The sequence below is a fragment of the Poecilia formosa genome, unplaced genomic scaffold (assembly GCF_000485575.1).
Source record: "Poecilia formosa unplaced genomic scaffold, Poecilia_formosa-5.1.2 Scaffold12, whole genome shotgun sequence".
Classification (NCBI taxonomy): domain Eukaryota; kingdom Metazoa; phylum Chordata; class Actinopteri; order Cyprinodontiformes; family Poeciliidae; genus Poecilia; species Poecilia formosa.
The window spans coordinates 4,256,787-4,274,409 of NW_006799951.1; the positions used below are offsets into that span (position 1 = coordinate 4,256,787).

At 38.8% G+C, this 17,623-nt stretch overlaps 1 protein-coding gene across 5 annotated transcripts in view; it reads left to right on the forward strand.

Annotated features, from left to right (window-relative positions):
• The window catches only part of ccser2a (coiled-coil serine-rich protein 2a), a 60,741-nt gene that overhangs the window by 30,528 nt on the left and 12,590 nt on the right, over positions 1-17,623 (forward strand). For all 5 annotated transcript variants that reach the window (XR_001661329.1, XM_016668024.1, XM_007545449.2 and 2 more), the window contains exons 7-9: positions 2,071-2,136; positions 2,263-2,406; positions 9,279-9,422. Coding sequence is in view for 4 of the 5 variants with exons in the window: in XM_016668024.1 (XP_016523510.1) it covers positions 2,071-2,136; positions 2,263-2,406; positions 9,279-9,422 (354 nt within the window). In the remaining variant the exon portion in view is untranslated. The remainder of the gene's footprint in view (positions 1-2,070; positions 2,137-2,262; positions 2,407-9,278; positions 9,423-17,623) is intronic.

The following is a 17,623-nucleotide window of genomic DNA, read 5'->3' on the forward strand; positions in this document are numbered from 1 at the left end:
CCACAGAAACGCAAAGAAGCCAAACAAAAACTTCCTCACTTTTTTTTTTTTTTTTTTGCTAATTATTAATATATTTTCTTGCATTCCTGCACTCATTAGTTTTTAATATTAGTAGCAGGGGTGATGTGTGAAAGATAAGTGGCTGCAAAACAGGTTTTTACTATTACTTATAGCAAAAACAAGATTATTACGGAGTTGTTTTTTTTTTTTGTTTTGCTTCTCTTAGCATCTTTACATAAATACAGTCATTGGTATTAATAAAACTGCAAATTGTGTATTCTTATGTTAACGCTGGTATTTTTAAATGGCTGCCAATATTTTCCCTGACAGCGGTTTTTATCAAAAAGATAAAGCAGAGCGACTTCATTATAATTATTTTAGCCTTCTCGTTATCTGTGTTAAAGCTCACTCACTCTTTCTCTCTTGCAACCCAAATTAACTGCAGACGTGTCATAATTTCGTGGAGATACTGGTAAAGACATGTATCGCAAAAAAAAAAAAAAAAAAAAAAACTTTAATCCTGAGGTGGTTCAACCCAAAAGCAATTTTGGGAGGGATGAACACAAATGCAAGATATGCTTGAAAAACCTTATACAATGTCATTACATGTCGAAAACTTTTGGGTTTTGCCCTTTAAAAATACAGTGAGATTAATTTCAGTTTTTTTATTATTTTTTTTTTATGTGACATAATGTTGAAAAGTTCAAGGGACATGAATAACTAATTTAATGACAGAATCCCTGGAGTGTGGTTGGAAGCTTTTTTTTTATTTTTATATATATCACTGAATTATTTAAGAACCTGGTACAAATAAGATTATATACACTTTGAAACCATAAACAGGACATTTCTCAGACCCATATTTGAGTTGAAAACTGTAATTCTCCCTTTGTTACATGACAGAAACAAGGCAATATTTTCCCTCAGGTACCAACAGCAGCTAAACCAGACAAGGTCAAGTTTTGGAGCTGACCAAAAATGAGCATGGAGTGAACTCGACTATTTTTCTAAACGTCTTCAACGAATTAACTGCAGACATGTCTCAACATATTACAAGAGAAACTTTGTAAATAACCTCTTATATCTCTGTACTTATTTTGACTTTGGTTTTAAACACTCCAGTCATACTGCAAAACAGCAATAGTTGTTGTTGACTTGGAGGTGCCTGCTGGTTCTTTCGCTTATCAGGAAAAAAAGTTTTGACTTTTGAGATTTCCCAGTTCGTCTAAAACATTGATATTTACATTTGTTTTGAATAATATCTGTTTGCTGAGTTTCCTTTATCTCACTGCAGAGAAAGTCAAACCCTTCGATTGCATTGCCTCAGGTGCAAAAATGTTTCCTTCACCATTAACAAACTCATCATGTTTTTTTTTTTTCTCTCTCTCTCTCTTGAGCTCAAGGCACACACTGTGCAAGGAAGCCTCCTCTTGCTGAATCTAAATTTATCTTTGGCACATTGCTCTGAAATTCAAAGTTCTTTCAGATTTAGCTGCACAATTCCAGCGCAACTTTAACGAGCGCCAGACTTAACGTGCTCTCGCAACTGAGTGACAGAACGATAAAGACCGAACACCTTTCGCGACAGAATAAGATATGCCATTTGACGCCTTACATTTCCACTTGGAATAACTGTAACTGACATTTTGTCTTAAATTTTTGACAAGATTTTTCTTTTTTTTTCTTTCGAATTTTGACAACAAGAAAAGACTATTACTGGAGTATATACCTTCGAACAAACAAACAAAAAAAATTTGTTCGGTGGTGTTGTCAGCAGAAACGCCCACAAAAACCGCTGCTCCTGCGTAAGCTCCCTGAGGTGAGGACAGCTTTTGGATTCAATAAAATAAATATGTTGAATATTCGATCCCATACTGTGCCTTTGGTTTGCAGCACCGTTGGCTGGCAGATCAGGGTCAGAGGAGAGTCTGTGCGGAAGAATGAGGTTCTTTCACGGCTGTGAAATATTGCTTTTGAGGCATGCCTGAAGCAATTGATTCAGCTCACTTTGTTCTCCGCATCTGTTTGTTTGCCCCCCTCTGTGTGTGCGTGTGTTTCTTCTGTTTCAAGCTTGAAGAAACAGGGTCTCCAGCAGATGTTTGTGAGCAGACGGAAGACGATACCGCTGTGTCACAGGTAAAGAAACTTGAGGTTTTTTGCAATGTTTTTGCACCAAATACAAATCAATGTACAATGTTTTCCCCCCTCCATCTAATATTGTCTGCTAGTAGTACTTCATGCTGTATATGTCTGTGCTTTCAGATGGAGGCTCTGATTAAGGAAGTGCAGGTGCTCAGGGAGGAGCTGAGGGGTAGAGACAAGACTATAGCTCTGCTCACTCTGCAGTGCCAACAGCTACAACATCAGCAGCAACATCAGCAGCAGCAGCAGCAGTGCAATCAAATGGTGAGTTGGTATGAACAGGATTGATACATATACTCATAATGTACTCATTAGAGCCTAGATAGGTGTTGTTGTTCTGCTTTATGTTATACACTCAAATAAAAAAAAGAAGCTTTTTTTTTTCCAGGCTGGAATAAAGTCTAAAACTAAATAGCCAGAATGTTTTGAGGAAATTGTACTCAACTTCCTAATCAAGTCCAATAAGAAATGAAAGGTGTGATGGACTTCATCTTTCAGTAGTTAAGATGGAGAGAGGAGCTCCACTTTGTGAATGTCTGCATGGGAGCAAAGTGCAACAGTCTTCATCATCCACGAAGCAAAAACTGCGGAAAATCTGGAGAGATATTCGACACGATGAATACTATTGTTATAAAACTGGTGACAGAATCGATTGTCAAAATAGCAGTTTAGCAGTTTTGTCTCATTTTCCGCCACATGAGCCCGTCACCGTGTTTCACAGTAGCATATGTTCGGGGCAGGAAGGCTTCTGCGTGGTGGCTGAAAAGCTATTTGTCGTGCTATGTTCTGGGAAACTTCTCGAGACTTTCGTTTAACAATGGCTTTCTTCTTGCTGCGCCTCCATTCAGAAAATATTTGCAGAGAGCAGCATTAATGGTCGTTTTGTCGACGTGCTCTTCCACCAGACCTCCAAAGTTACAATAAGCCTTTTGTCTGCTTTCTCTTGTCTGCCCTGTCAGTTTAGGTGAATGCCATGCTTTGCTAAGTGTGTTAAGTGTGCACACAATCCAATTTTCTGTCAATTTTTTTGATAATTGACAGAGGATTGCTTTATGAGATATTCAAAGCTTGGCACATTGATTTATAACCTAACCCTGCTTTGAACTTCACAAATTGTTGTTGACTTATGCTCTCTACAAAACATCTGAGGCTTTTACAGAACAGCTGGATTTTGCTGAGGTCAAATCACACAAAGATAGTCTCTGTTTCCAGATTAAGTCACTTTTGAAAGAAAGTCAGCATCAGAACGCTGCTTATATTTAGAGGTATTGGAGTTAGGATGTTGGAAAGCAAATGGCTTTCACATTTTTCAAAATTTTGTTTGTAAAAAAGAATTTTAAAAAAATCAAACCCATTTCCTTTTTTTTTGTTATGGTTTACTTGATTCTGCTGTAGTTTGTATTGGTCTGCCACATAAAAGTTTTGGCTACGACATGACAAAACTGAATATAAACTCATAATTTTGATAGATGTTCCAATATATATATATATATATATATATATATAATGAAAAATATCAGACCTTCCTTCTGATTTCTGAAAATAATTGGCTGTAAAGATGATGTGTAATTGAATGTGTTGTATTATCCAAATCAACATTTGATAAACATTTTAAATTACCTCTGCATAACCGACTATTTTATTTTTATGGAAAGACACAAAAAGATTTTGAAAACATATATACTTTTAATGTCATTAGAACATAAAGAGTGTAAAAACACACACTTTTTTATTATTATTATTATTATCTAGCTCATGTGCTGCAAGCACTTTGTTTCTCTGTCAGCTGTTCAGTTCCTTCCTGTTAGTGTGTCTTTGAGATCTGTGCCAATGAAATGCTCCTAGTCAGCACAGTTTATGCTGCTTGGATTGTGCAAAAGGAGCATATTACAGACAATACTTTGATTACATCATCCAGTGTGACAGCGCTGCTGCTGCTAAGCTGCCAAACGGATAGAGAAGTCATGTAGTGACGCTGCTCATTTTGTGTGTGTGTGTGTGTGTGTGTGTGTGTGTGTGTGTGTGTGTGAGGGGGGGGGGTTAAATTGATGGCTATTTTGCACCAGCCCTACATGCACTGTTGCTCAAGCCTTCAAACAACATCTATTCTGTTTGATTTTGACTGGCTCCATTTCCACTCTAACATTCATTAGTGTTCTCTCGTTAGCCAATAAAAAAAAAGAAAGAAAAGAAAAAAAATCATCATATGCATGGCTGACATTATTCAAATCACTGCCACAGTGAGAAATACCAAAATGTCAAAGCAAGGACCTATCCACCAGCTTATCTGTAACATGCTGTCTGGCCAATTAGGATTAACAACCACCCAAAGCTCTTCAGTCTGCACAATATTGTTACACCCTTAACTTCCAACAATCAAAGAGACAAATGAACACTTTTTTTTTTTTTTTTTTGCTCTCTGGCTGGCTTTAATGAGTTTAAAAGTTGTTAGAGTGAAAAGAGAAAACAAAGGAAAATTTACTGACTGAGGTTTCTTTTCTTGAGGGAATCCAAACTTAGGTGAAAAAAACTTGGGTGTTATTTTTTTCCCGCTCTGATTTCTTTACACGTAACAACAGACTCATGAACAGGAGGGGCAAAAAGAGCCAAACGACAGGGCGAAAGAGTTTTAGGGTGCAGGCTGAGTGAGAGAAACTAGCAATTCCAGCAGGATTGTTTTTGAGTCCATGAAGGCTGATGGTTCCACCTGAATCAGTGAGTCAATGTCTGGGTGTTTGTTCTGAAATTGGTGTGCTGTTTGAAACTGTTAAGGGGCTGAAGCCGGTAACAGCTGACTGAATGCAACATAATGGAGAAAGGAAAAAATAAAAATAAAAAATGGAGGTGTGCGTTACAGCAAGATGTATTTTTTATTTTTTATTTTTTTAGACCAAATTGTGTGTGTACTTGGAGGGCCGAGATTGAAAAATGTGAGAGAAAAGCAGAGCTATTAGAAACTGAAAAATGCTATTAAAGTCCCACTTGACCAAAAGCAGCCTCGGGTTTTAGCCAGTGGTTCCCCCAATCTTTTTACTTATTATATCTAAATTATCATGTAATCGTTTCTCTTTGAACCTGGGATGGCTCACGTTGAATTTCCAATCATGTCCTTAAATTCTCATCAAAGCTTAAATAATCTGCTGACTTCTGGCTTTCTTCCGCAGTGAGCTGATTCTGTATCTGAAGTCTGAAATAGTATCTCAGAAGACCATAAATATATTCTGATGCATGATAAAAATATATATATAAATCAAATTAAATCAATGTATTTTTATTTTAGTGTGAGACAGATGGGGTGTAATAAAATGAGGCCTTTTACTGGGATCAGTTACAGTTTAGTGTGATAAAACATATAAATTATGTCAAATATAAATACAAAAAAAATGAGACAATTTTTTAAAATGAGTGTCATTATGTAATGTACATAATCTTAGCAGTAGTTTGTTATATTGACGCAGAGAGTTGATGGAGAGGTTGTCAGGGGTCTCTGACAAATATGTTAATGTTTGAAAGTGATTGTATATTGTATTGTACTGTTTATCTTTGAAATACATGCTTTAAAAATCTATTACACTAACCAAAGAAATGGTAATAATATCTCAATAATGGCTCACTTTGGTTTGAAATAAGTTTAAGCAACATTTACCTCCAGTCAGCGTTCATTTTTCATCTAGATCTTTACTTGATAAACGACTACACCTGCTATTTTCCTCAGCATATATCAATATTTCATGGTGGGCTTACTATTTATACTGGCGCCTGCTAGAAGCTTACATACTTGCATCATCTGCTTATGTTGTCTTTAAGCTTTTAATGATGCAGTTTAACAGTTCTTTCTCTAGAATTAATACTTCAAATCAGTTTGAGAAACAAGAATTAGGTGCACAAGCTTGAGTTCAGTGCAGTTCTGGCTGACCCATGCAGGTTTGCAACGGGCTCAAATAAAGACATGCACACGTTTATTGCATTGGTCATGGCATAATTCAGTCTGGATAGTCAACTCTTACACTTGTCAGAAGTGTTTCGTTTTAAGTGGTTAGCCTCCAGGCATTAACAATAGGTGCCTCCCATGTAATGCATCTAGGCAGGCACCTATTGTTCTACACCTCAAAATAACGGCCTCTTCTTAGTACCGTCAATGTGGCTCGTACCGCTGCGTGCCCCCTTCACAATATATATATCAAAACATGCAGCTCGATCCCATGAGGGGATCTATTGCTTTTGTTGGCATTTCGAGTAACTGTGGCGACATAATTAACACAAAACGAGCCAAATTCAACTCAAAACAAAAGTCTGACACAAAACAGTGCCACTCAAAATAGACGTAGACTTTCGTCTGCCCCTGAGCTGCTCTTTAGAACTACAGACATGGCGGAACACTCCGTTAATCCTTTTCCTTTTGTGTTTTATTTACCGTGGTCATAGCAACTGAACTAACGGGCGCCGGGAGAAAAAGAGCGATGGCGGTTCTAGTTAGCTGAGGTATAAACCTACTGTACAGGAGATGAATTGCGATCTGTTTATATGTACAGATTGCTTAATACACCGTCAGTTATCAGCTTTGAAATAAAACGGTTCTGGAAGTTGTTGGAAAGTAATATTGACATGTTGTTCAGATTGTTTTTTCGTTACATTAGTCGAATCTGTTTAGCTATACTGTGTCCTTCTGTGAAAATGTTGGTGTACATACCCCCCCTCCCCAAATATATTGTATGTTCTTTATGCAGTAGCAGATGGGGGTTATTCTGAGACTTAAGTGTGTGACATAAGCTGCACCTTTGCATTAAAGGATCTAAAACTGTTTATTACAGGAATAATATTGTCTAGGATGCCAAATAAAATAACGTGGACACAATGATTATTTTGAAGAAAGATCAGATATGGTGCTGTTTGGAAATGTTAACTATTTAACCAGAACAGATTCCAGGAGGATTAGTGAAGCACAGATTTGTTTCTGCCTCATTCCTCCTACCTGTTCTAGACTTTTTACAGGCAGGCCCCGTTTAAATTTCATCAGAAATGTTCTAGTTATAACTTCTTCTTCCATTACCGTTATTGCAGCTTGTACCGCTGCGTGCACACTCACAAAAAAGGTATCAAAACACATGGCTCGATGCTGAGATTGGAGCTATCATTTTTATTGGGGATCAGAGTTATGATGGCGACGTAAAAAGCGAAAAACGAGCGAAATTTCCAACTGCCGGAAAGAAGAGTGTAACTGACACAAACTGCCGCTCCTTTAGAGTGAGTAACGGAGTGGATTTTTGACCCCAAAATAATTTTGAAATCGCTCTCATGGCTGCAAAAATTGCTCTATTGATATGAAAGTCAGTCATGACATTGATATGCATGCTTGCTCCCGTAAAATGTTTTGAAAATTTCTCTAGGGCTGACAGTTTTCTGTCAAGGTGCTTCAGAGTGAAATCATGCGACAGTGTCAGGCTCTCGTCCATTCATTTTCAGACTTTTCTGAAAAATTTCAGAACTGAGCGCACACCATTTTTCTCTCATTGCTGCTATTTCTGTGAGTGAGCTACAGATATGAGTCGCGGGACTATTGGAGATGACAAATAGCCCTCTCATACGCTTCAAACGGTTTTCAGATCGGCCTTACGGATCCTGAACGGGAAGCAGTTGTTTGGACTGCTTTTTTCATCAAAACTGACTGGGTGTCTCATAAAGATAGGAATCTTTCTCCACCTCTCTGTCTCACACACACATGACAGTTAACAGAGGATTAATCACTATAGCAACAGAATACAGAGAAGGCAGAGCTGCTGGTTTGGACTACAAAGACTCTGTAGTTCTAAACATGGCAGAACACTTTTAATACAGAGGGCAGAGCAGAAGGTCAGAACTACAACATGGTGGAACACTCAATTATTACAGAGGAGGGCTGTAGCAAGGCAGTTCATTAACATTAGCACAAACATTAGCATTTCACTGCCCCCCCTCTAGTGCACTTGCGCAGCAAGGCAGTTCATTAGCATTAGCATTTTTCCTAAAATTAGCTATTAGCTAATTTTCTTAATAATTAGACATATTTAGTATACTGAATGGAGCAAGTGAAATTAAAACATGCTAGTGGTGCTCCACATGCTACTGGCAGCATTTAGGCCAACATTAGCATTTTGGTTAATTTTAGCTTATGCACTAATTTTAACATACCAGATGGTGCAAGTCCATGTTAGTCAATATTCTTGTGATTTTTCACATGCTACTTTTTAATTTTTTAGTTAAGCTTAGCATTGATGCTAATTTTTTTAGCATCAGAACGCTGGGTCCAAACCGACGGGCACACGTTGGCAGGCCCCGGTTAAATTTCTTCAGGAATTTTCTAGTTTGAGATTATTGTTCTATTGAAAAACCTGTCAAACTTTTAACCATCTGACCCAAACCATTTCACTCGGATGAAAGGAAATCAGCTTAAATGATGAGAACCAACCCAAAGCTCACTGTGGCTCAAGCTGATCAGGAACTTCAAGATGCTGGAACAAAAACTGCTGTCCACTGTGACGGGAGCTTTTAGTGAATCGTGACATAGACGGGCACCCAATCATCACCTTCAAACATGACTGAAATCTGCAGGCTAAAGGCCTTTACGGTCTGATGAGAGAAAGATCGAGGGGTATTTTTAAAAGTTTTTTGTAGGATTCAATGTGCGGTTTTCAAATCTAAGAGAACTGCACCAGTGGCATCAGCAAGATCAAGAAATTCAATATTTTTCAACTTCAACTCAAATCAACTGCTACATCGATCAATCTGGACACAACAGACAGTAACCCCAAACAAATATAAGAAATGTTTTTTACTATAAAGATGTGTGGAATAACCTTGATGTCAGACTAGTAAAAAAAAAAAAAAATGTACGTACCATACCAGGAAGTCAACCAGTTTATGTTTTGATAATAGACGGATGTTGAAAAATTTAACCAGAATCATGGCTGTACACACTTATAACTACAAAGCATGGGGTCTCACTGCCGCTTGCCACATGACATTGACATGTTTATATATTTCAGTCTGTATAATTCAGAGCCTTTGTCTATTACTATACACCAAAGTGTCTCATGTTTCTTGAGCCAGTCTGTCACAAATTGAGCACAACTTTCTCTATTTCCCTCCCTGCGTTTTAGCCATACGAAGGTCAGCAAGTTAGATGTCGGTGCCGCCATCGGAGGACGTCCGCTTCGTTACAGCACAACGAAAGACAGATGGACAAACGGATGCAGCAGTACGACAAAGCCACCCAGACGTATTGGAGAACACCGAGTCACCCTGTGAGTCCAAACATCGTTCAGTCGAATTCTTCATCGCGGAAAGTTGAATTTGAAATGAAATCAAGTGGCTTCATGTGGATAAAGGCTCAATGATTGCTATTTTAGCAAGTATTTGACAACACTGCTGCAGTGATTCTGTGATTAAATTAACAGATTATCATGTCAAAAAAAAAAAAAAAAAAGTATCCTCAGACTGGTGACTGACTGCAACCATGCAGTGCATTAATCAGTGGAGTGCCTCTCCAGTCACCCACCACTGGAAAGACCTGCCAGGGAGGTAAATCACTGTCCTGGGTCTCCCCTCCCCTGTTTATTAAACCGTCTGTTTGCTTGTCACAGTGTCTCTTACTGTAAAACCACCCAAATCCAGTTCAGCTTGTTAATGTTTGAGTGATAAAGAAAGACGGCAGGGAGCACAGGAATGGAACGAGAGGGAAACCAGAGAAATGTTCATGTACGTGTTTTCCGTTTGCAGCGTTTTGCTCGGCGGCACACAGGTTTTCAGCCACTTATTGATTTTACAGCAGAAGAGCCACAGGCAGCATGATTAGCTAACAGTACACTAATTGATCCGCTCCCAGCTAAAAGGGTGGAACGCACACACAGAGAACCATGTCATGTTTAGATTTTATTTTTATATTTAAGGACAATAATGGTTTAAAACGGAAAATGACCTTATTTGTCTTTCCGATTGCAACGCGCTATTAGAGCCGTTCTCCGCGGTGGGAAAATCTTTGTTTTGATTTACTACACGTAGACACAAGGTATATTACCATCTACAGTACAAAGTAATCTTGATAGCAATAGCAGATTATGGTTTAAAAGTTTCCATGGCAACTATTATAGCAGGGCTCTATGCTCGACGATATTCATCTCTGTAGTGAGAGCATCTGTGTCTGACCTGTGCTACCTGCCACATAATAACTCAGTAAAACAAAATTCATTCAACATGTTCTTTGTCTGAGCTTACTATTGCTCTGAAAGGCTCTCTGCGAACCTTTTGGAACGTTGTAGCAAGTAAAAAGAAAAGAGACTACTGAATAAAAAAAAAAGAAAGCGGTAATAGTTGATCTGTACAAGAGCTCTGCATTTCACAAACATCAGAATCAAGCTTGGCTTTGGTATTCCTCCCATAACTGAACTCACTTTGATATTATTTAAAAACATATATATTTTTTTATCTTTTACTTTTCAAAACTATTTTTTTTTGCTTCTAGTTTTGCTTTTGTGCCATGTTGTTGGATGCCATGTTGAGAGAAAAAAGAAAAAAGAGAAGAGATAAAAGACCAGTCACAGACCTAAAACTAAAATTATTTTTCTATCAGGCATAATCTCACAGTGAAGAATTAAGGGGAAAAATGAAACTCTCACTTTGAGTTAAGTAATGTAGTGAAAAAAATTAATTGAACAAAAACACTTGAGGTGAAATTATCTGTACGCTTAGCAATCCCTTTAAAATAAGTGCACCTTACGCATATTTTATTTGTTTAAAATGACATTTTATAGTTGGTCACAATTCCTACAAACTACTGCTTTTGTAATCGGTAATTTTCAATTTCCCTTCAATTTGAATATGGTATGTGTCGAAGCTCATTTAACTTTTAGCACAGACAGCAAGCAGGATGGTAAACAAAATATAAAGAGTCTTTCATTTTTGAAAATTGCCACAGAGTCCAGTTGTTTGGGAGGAATTAAAAGAAAAACAATTTTCTGTTCATACGTAGCAAGTTTAAGCTAATAAGGCCTGTTAAATGCTACTGAGACTTTAACTTGAATCGTGTTCTTAAGTCAAGCAAAACTAAGATTGACCCACAGACACTATGGGTGGGTTTGGTGTGAAATATGAATATTGATGTCGCTGGTGCAAAGATTTTGGTATTGTAGCATTTTTTCCTAGATTTTTTTCAACATTTTTGTGAGAGCAAATTATTCCAATTAAATATGGTGTTATTTTATGCCTTTATTTACCCATAGAGATGTCAGCAGTGTTGTACATGTCTGTATCTGCCGTATCAGTGTTGGAGAGATCAAAGCGTACACTAAGATTTCTGGAATCCCTGAATTCAACCGGCATCTTTGCAGTGAATCCTTTTGCCTCTGTGTCTTGTGTCATGGGGTCTCTGTAAATTGCGCTCGCTTTCCGCTGATATTATCTGGGCCCGATGGATATCTGGAGAATTTAGAGGCTCGGTGCACCTCACACTCTTTGTTGACTCTTCCTAAACGGTTTTTCGCAGGCTTCACTGCTCTCCTGGAGAGAGAGAGGTGTTTGCTTCTGCAGGAGGAACGGTACTTTTGGTGGCAGGGAAACATGCATGTAAATGCATTAAAAGAAGACGTCACCTGCCTTAGGATGGTTTTGACAACAAAGACAACAGTTTTCACGTTTTAGCTGATACTTCCACAAAGTTCGGTTTATTTCCATAGAGGTAAAATGTCAGGTGTTTAGTCAAATTTGTAATTTCTAACAGAACTGAATACTTTCATACAGCAGCAGGTTTTTTTTATTTATTTATTTTTTATTTATTTTTTCAAAACACACAGATGACGGAGGACTGACAGAATGCCACAGAGGCAGACGAGGAGAGGTGTTTAATTTGTATTTAAAATAGAATAGTCATTAAATTTGTCTAGTGAGACAATAGAACTCAAAGCCCTGTATCTTGGTGTTATTTGTGCGCCATGAATTATGCAGTTGTACAGCTCATCTTTAAGAGACCATGTGTGAGTAATTAAGTGTTTCTGGGTTTTCGTCCAGCTCACTCTGCTGTATTTAATATGCTTGTCAAAATCAAGTGAAACAGGCTTTTGTTTAGGCTTTTAATACATTTCTAAAATCCTGCAGAGAAAGCTCTCAAAGCAAATGCATACCAATTTAAACCTAGAAGACTCATAGCCATTTAGACGTTGTTTGCACGTATTCTCAGCGATATAACAAGCACACCGGAAGCACAACAAGCCAAAATAGCCCCTCGCTCGGACGACCTGGCACTAGACCTCAAGCTGCTTGGATTCGCTGGATTCCTTCACTTTTCCTCCAGACTCTGGATTACCGTTTTCTAAAAGGAGGAACAATAGTCAAGTTCTTTTTCTCCTCAAGCCATATGGCACTTCTGATAGTTTCAGAAGTGTTTTATCTAGGAGTGGGTTTACTCAGTGAAAGTTGTAGAGTCATTTCTCTGACTCCAGCAACTGTCCAAGTCTTGTGAATTTTCCCCAAAAGAGTTGAACGGACTTTGTTTCGCAGTCGTCTCGAGGCTGTGGCTGTCCCTGCGGCTCGAGTAATTTAATTTGTGTACTTCCCAGTTATAGGTTTGAACATAGCCCTCTTCTTTAGCATTAATCTTTATTGATGGTCTCAATGACGGTCTGGCAGGGAACTGTCAAGTCGATGAAAGTTCAGGGTTCACAGACGAAACCATGGCAAAAGGCAAAACAAGACAGAAGCTCACAGCCTCGGAAAATGGAACAAAAGTGGAAAGCTTTTAAAAATATATATTTCCAACTAGATGAGCCAGACAAATATCACTTTTGTCTGCGCACCTCTCCAGTATTTGTTGATAGTCAATGCTGGAGGGTGGGATTATTGCACATTATTGCACAAAAGCAGCCTTTGTGAACACCCCCAAGTAGTTCATCGGGTGGAACTTTGAGGCCTGTTTTCTCATTAATCTAATTTGCAAAGTGCCAAAATTCAAATGGCCACATATTATTGTTTTTGTCTATGTGTTTGAAATGATTACAAAGCTAAGACTTCACACTTTCAGAATCTGTAAATGTCTCTAAACGTCCGCGGGGAGTCTTATGTAAAATTAAAGTTTTCTGAGAAACAGAATTTAGGGTCTTCATAAATTATAAGCTGCAATAATCAAAATTAACATAAGCCAATTCCTACACTACTTCATTTTGCATCTAAGGAGTTCATATAATATGAGTTTCATGTTTTGAATCAAGTTAGAGAAATGGATTACCTTTTTTAAATGATTTTGATTTTGGTTTTATATTCTATTTGAAGGACTGGCCGAGTATGTTTGGAATCATGCAATGCAGCATTTTATGATCATCTGCATGCAATCTAAGTTGCATTCTTCCAAGAAATATGGGGCGAAAAGAAAAGATACTTACTAAAATGGAAAGAGTTGCAAGGCAATGTACAAGATGCGCATGATATCGGTCAAGCTTGTTGCAGCTCATCACACACCAGGCGTCACATTAGAAACCACTGAAATGTCACTTTATAGCAATAATCTGTGTGAGCAGCTCCCCGGAGGAATCACAGCAGCACAAACAAAAATAATAATAATAATAATAATAATAATAATAATAATTATGCTTTCCCTGCCGTCTCTTTCTTCTGCAGCGACTAAAACCTGGGTGGGTATCATTTTTAGTCATTTCACATTTGCCACAATAGAAAAGGCGCACAGCTTTGTGTTTGTCTGCCTGCGTTTCTTTGGCCTGTGTGTAAGTACGAGAGCAGGATGTGCCACACGCACGCACACACACACACACACACACACACACACACACGCACACATCTCTTGTGCTTGAGTGTTGAGTGGGGAGCACGCTCGGTGAATGTGACTGAACAATGAGTTCAGCCGAATGAGGACTGGAGAGACGACCTTGCTTATAACCCAGATAAACAAAGATGCAGATTAGCAGCCGCTATGAAACAAAAGGCAGCGGAATAAGCAGTGTTACATCAGTGGCAGACAGAGAGGATAATTACAGCCGCCCTCCCACTCCCTCTTTGCTTCTCAAACATCCTCCTCTCTTCTCAGAGCTTTCCCAGTGCCTTTTTTTTTTGTCACTTCTGCTCCCTCGCTCTGTGGCTCGCTTGCTTCAGTGATTTCTCCTGCTTGTCTGCGCGTCTCCCCGCTTTTTGGCCCGAGATTGTTTCCCCTCTCGAATTCTTAACTTTCGCCGTAATTGGATCAATTTTCCGTCACCGGCAGCGAGAAAAGTGCGGAGAGAGATCAGTGTTTAGCTGTAGGTGGAAGGTTCTCCCCTCCCGGATCCTGTTGTTATTTCTGCTCTCGCGTTTGCAGGCAGACGGCCGCAAATGCACCCCGTCTTGTGCGTGCTCGGCGTTTGATAGGTGAGGATTTAATTGCTAAAGTCAGTGAAGTGAGTCACTGTGGTCAGACCTAAAGTATTTATAATAGCCTGATACGTAAAGCTCGGCGGATTAGAGGAGCCAAACAGGCAGAATAAAGGCTGTTAGAGACGGCGTGTTGTCAAGGAAGTAGGTATATGGTAGATAACGGATGGGAACTTTTACTTGGCTTTTTAATTCTCGTCCTACTTTCACACTATCCGCTTAAGGAACACAAGAGGCTGACTAACACATCTTAAAAGTGAGAGTAAGAGAGCTAAAACACCAAGCCAACAATCTGCTGCAGGCATAGATTAAACACTGGAGGTGGCAGCTGCAGGCTGCCTTTGTGGTGTGCTGAACTTATTTTCTTTTTTTTTTGTTTGTTTGTCATGTGTAATCCTTATATGAGGAGAAACTGAACAGGTGGTCTGGTTCTGTAACACATTTCACATGTTGGTTCACCTGTTGTGTTATGTCTTCATGGACTTTGCATAGGATGAGATTACCAGTTAAAGCTATAACAATTATCAGCGTTGCATTCAAATGCATGTAGACCGTTACTGATTTAAGTAGCCGGCAATTTTTAAGTGGCAGGTGTTGCATAGAGTACAGTTCTCTACTGCAGAAATGGAATGATATTGTTGCAAAACCGTGTTTGGAGCATTAAAACTGGTAATCGTTTAACTTTTTATCGGTGGCTCGCTAAAGTGTCGATATGTGTTGAACTTTTTCACATTTGTCAGCTTATAACAACAGTGTCAAAAGCTCTGTCACTCAGATTTTCAGAAATTAAATGTTAGCGCAGATGCACTAAATGTTTAGCGTCTAGACATGAACCGTCATTTTAACACGTTATTGTGCTTCAATCTGAGCCCAATTATTGTAGCTCTGCCTGTTTAGGTCGTGGTCCGGCTCAGGTCTTTAAGGTTTACTTGTAAGATTGTATTTGGCTCCATTCATCAACTTTACCCACCTTCTGCAAAAGCCTCCCTGTAGCATGACGCTGCCAACACTATGTTTCAGAGTGGAAACGTTTTATTGAGGGTGTCCGACACACAGTTTTCAGCTTCACATAGGGTTTTGTACATACGCTACATGGCTTACCACTCTTTCATGAAGGCTGGGTTTGTAGAGTACACAGCTAGTAGCTCCCATTTACCAATCAATGTTTTCTTTTTTTTGAAAGGCTTTGTTGACTCTAGTGGCCTTAATTTGAGAGTGGTCAGAAAGGAAAGTGTGTAATGAGAGAGGAGGGGAAGATATGCAGCACAATTTCATCAGGTCAGGAACCGAACCTGCAACAGCCACGTCGAGGACTAAGGCCTCCTCATGGGGGTTGCGCTCTACGCCTGCACCACCACTGGTCAGTGTTGGTGGACATCCGTGTCTTGGTACATTTGCAGTTATCTCACATTCTTTCTGGTTATCTCAGAAACTCTCTTGAAATGTTCTTGTATACCCCGACCCTGCTTATCGTATCTTCAGAATCACCCCTGACCTCTGTGCTGTGCCCTTTGATCTTTATGCTGTTTGATCATTGATTAATAAAAAAAAAAGTTGAAAAACAAGTATTCCCTTATTTTACTTACTTCACTGTTGATAGATTGCAGTTTGTGGTTGTAATGGTAAAAAAGAAAAATGGAGTTAAAATACATTTGCAGGAAAATCTTTGAATTTTGACAGCCAAATTCAGCTAATACAGTAGGTGTTCTGGCACTAAGTTAAGTCAAGTGGAATACCAGATTTATTAAGGCCGCCCCCTTTGTGCCAATGCCATAGTTCAGCTGTGCTGTCGAGGCTCAGCCACACAAAGGTCTGATGCATTTTACTAATGACATATCAAAAGAATAACTTCAATATTCCCCTTTTTGTCACACTGCTCTCGCAATGCTCTCTCAGCCCTTCATCTGGGAGCATTTATATTGATGGAAAATGCAAAAAAAAAAAAAAAAAAATTGATGGAAAATTCAAAAAAAAAAAAAAAGGCTGGCTGAACTGCTGCACAGTTCTGTGAAATGTGCTCGATGCTGTCAGGATTGTTCATAAGCCCTCAAGCTTACTCTTTTGTTCTCTTTGCCTGGTCCTCTGCAAATGAAGCCTTGAAGTGAAGTTCCTGCCAGGACCTCCTGCTGAAGCTGTTGTTGGTGTTTAATAAAGGCCTGCGACAGAAACATCATCCTCCTCCTACAATAGTCACACTGGGAGGCCTCCATAATGGTGTCGACTGTACCTGCAAGGGAGATGATTTTTTATTTTTTTTCCCCTGCTTTTGTGTTGATGTGTCAAATATATAGTTTGTGTGTGTTACAACATTATTTCAAGAGGCGGCTCTCTGCATAGACGAGAGGGAAGCAACAATCCGATAGTTTGTTTTTTAAATCTCCCCAACATGAATTCAGAAAAAAAGCTTGGAAACTACATTGCTAGAAACACGCAAATGGTACCAGGATAATATTCTCAAAACCTTGAAACGTACCGTGTATGTGGAGTTTAGTTTACCTACCAAAGCCTCATAGCAGAGCATTTGCACCATAGGAATTTTATTATTATGGTTAAAGACAGGTTTAAGTCGTTCAACATGTCTGAGTTGTTGACTTGGCCTTTAAATGTCCAACATTATAACTCGGTGGCGTAGTTGTGCGATGTGATGGACCGTCATGTCTTTCCACTGGCTGCAGCATTATTTCTGCTCATAACATGTTGCCAGAATCTGCATCTTCAGGAGTCTAGTAAAGTCTGCACCTCAATGGTCAGGGCCGTGTTGACATCAAAAGATGGCCACTATGTTATTGCTGTAGACTTTTTCTTCAGTAACAGGGTGGTATTCTGTGCCTTTATAATATGATCACCTCAACTTGGAGGATCTAAAAAAAAAAAAAAAAAAAAAAGGTTTTAGATAAGTTATGTGCAAACAGTGAAAACATGGCCAACTCAACATCTGACTGAAAGGCTCAGTTTAGCTTCAGTAACATTTATTTGAAGGGGGATGAATAAGACTGACATAACACCTGTCATGAACATGAATAAGCCTTCATGAATATTTATGACTGTTGTCATAAAGCGTCATTCGGTAAATTATGACACTTTTAATACAAAGTTG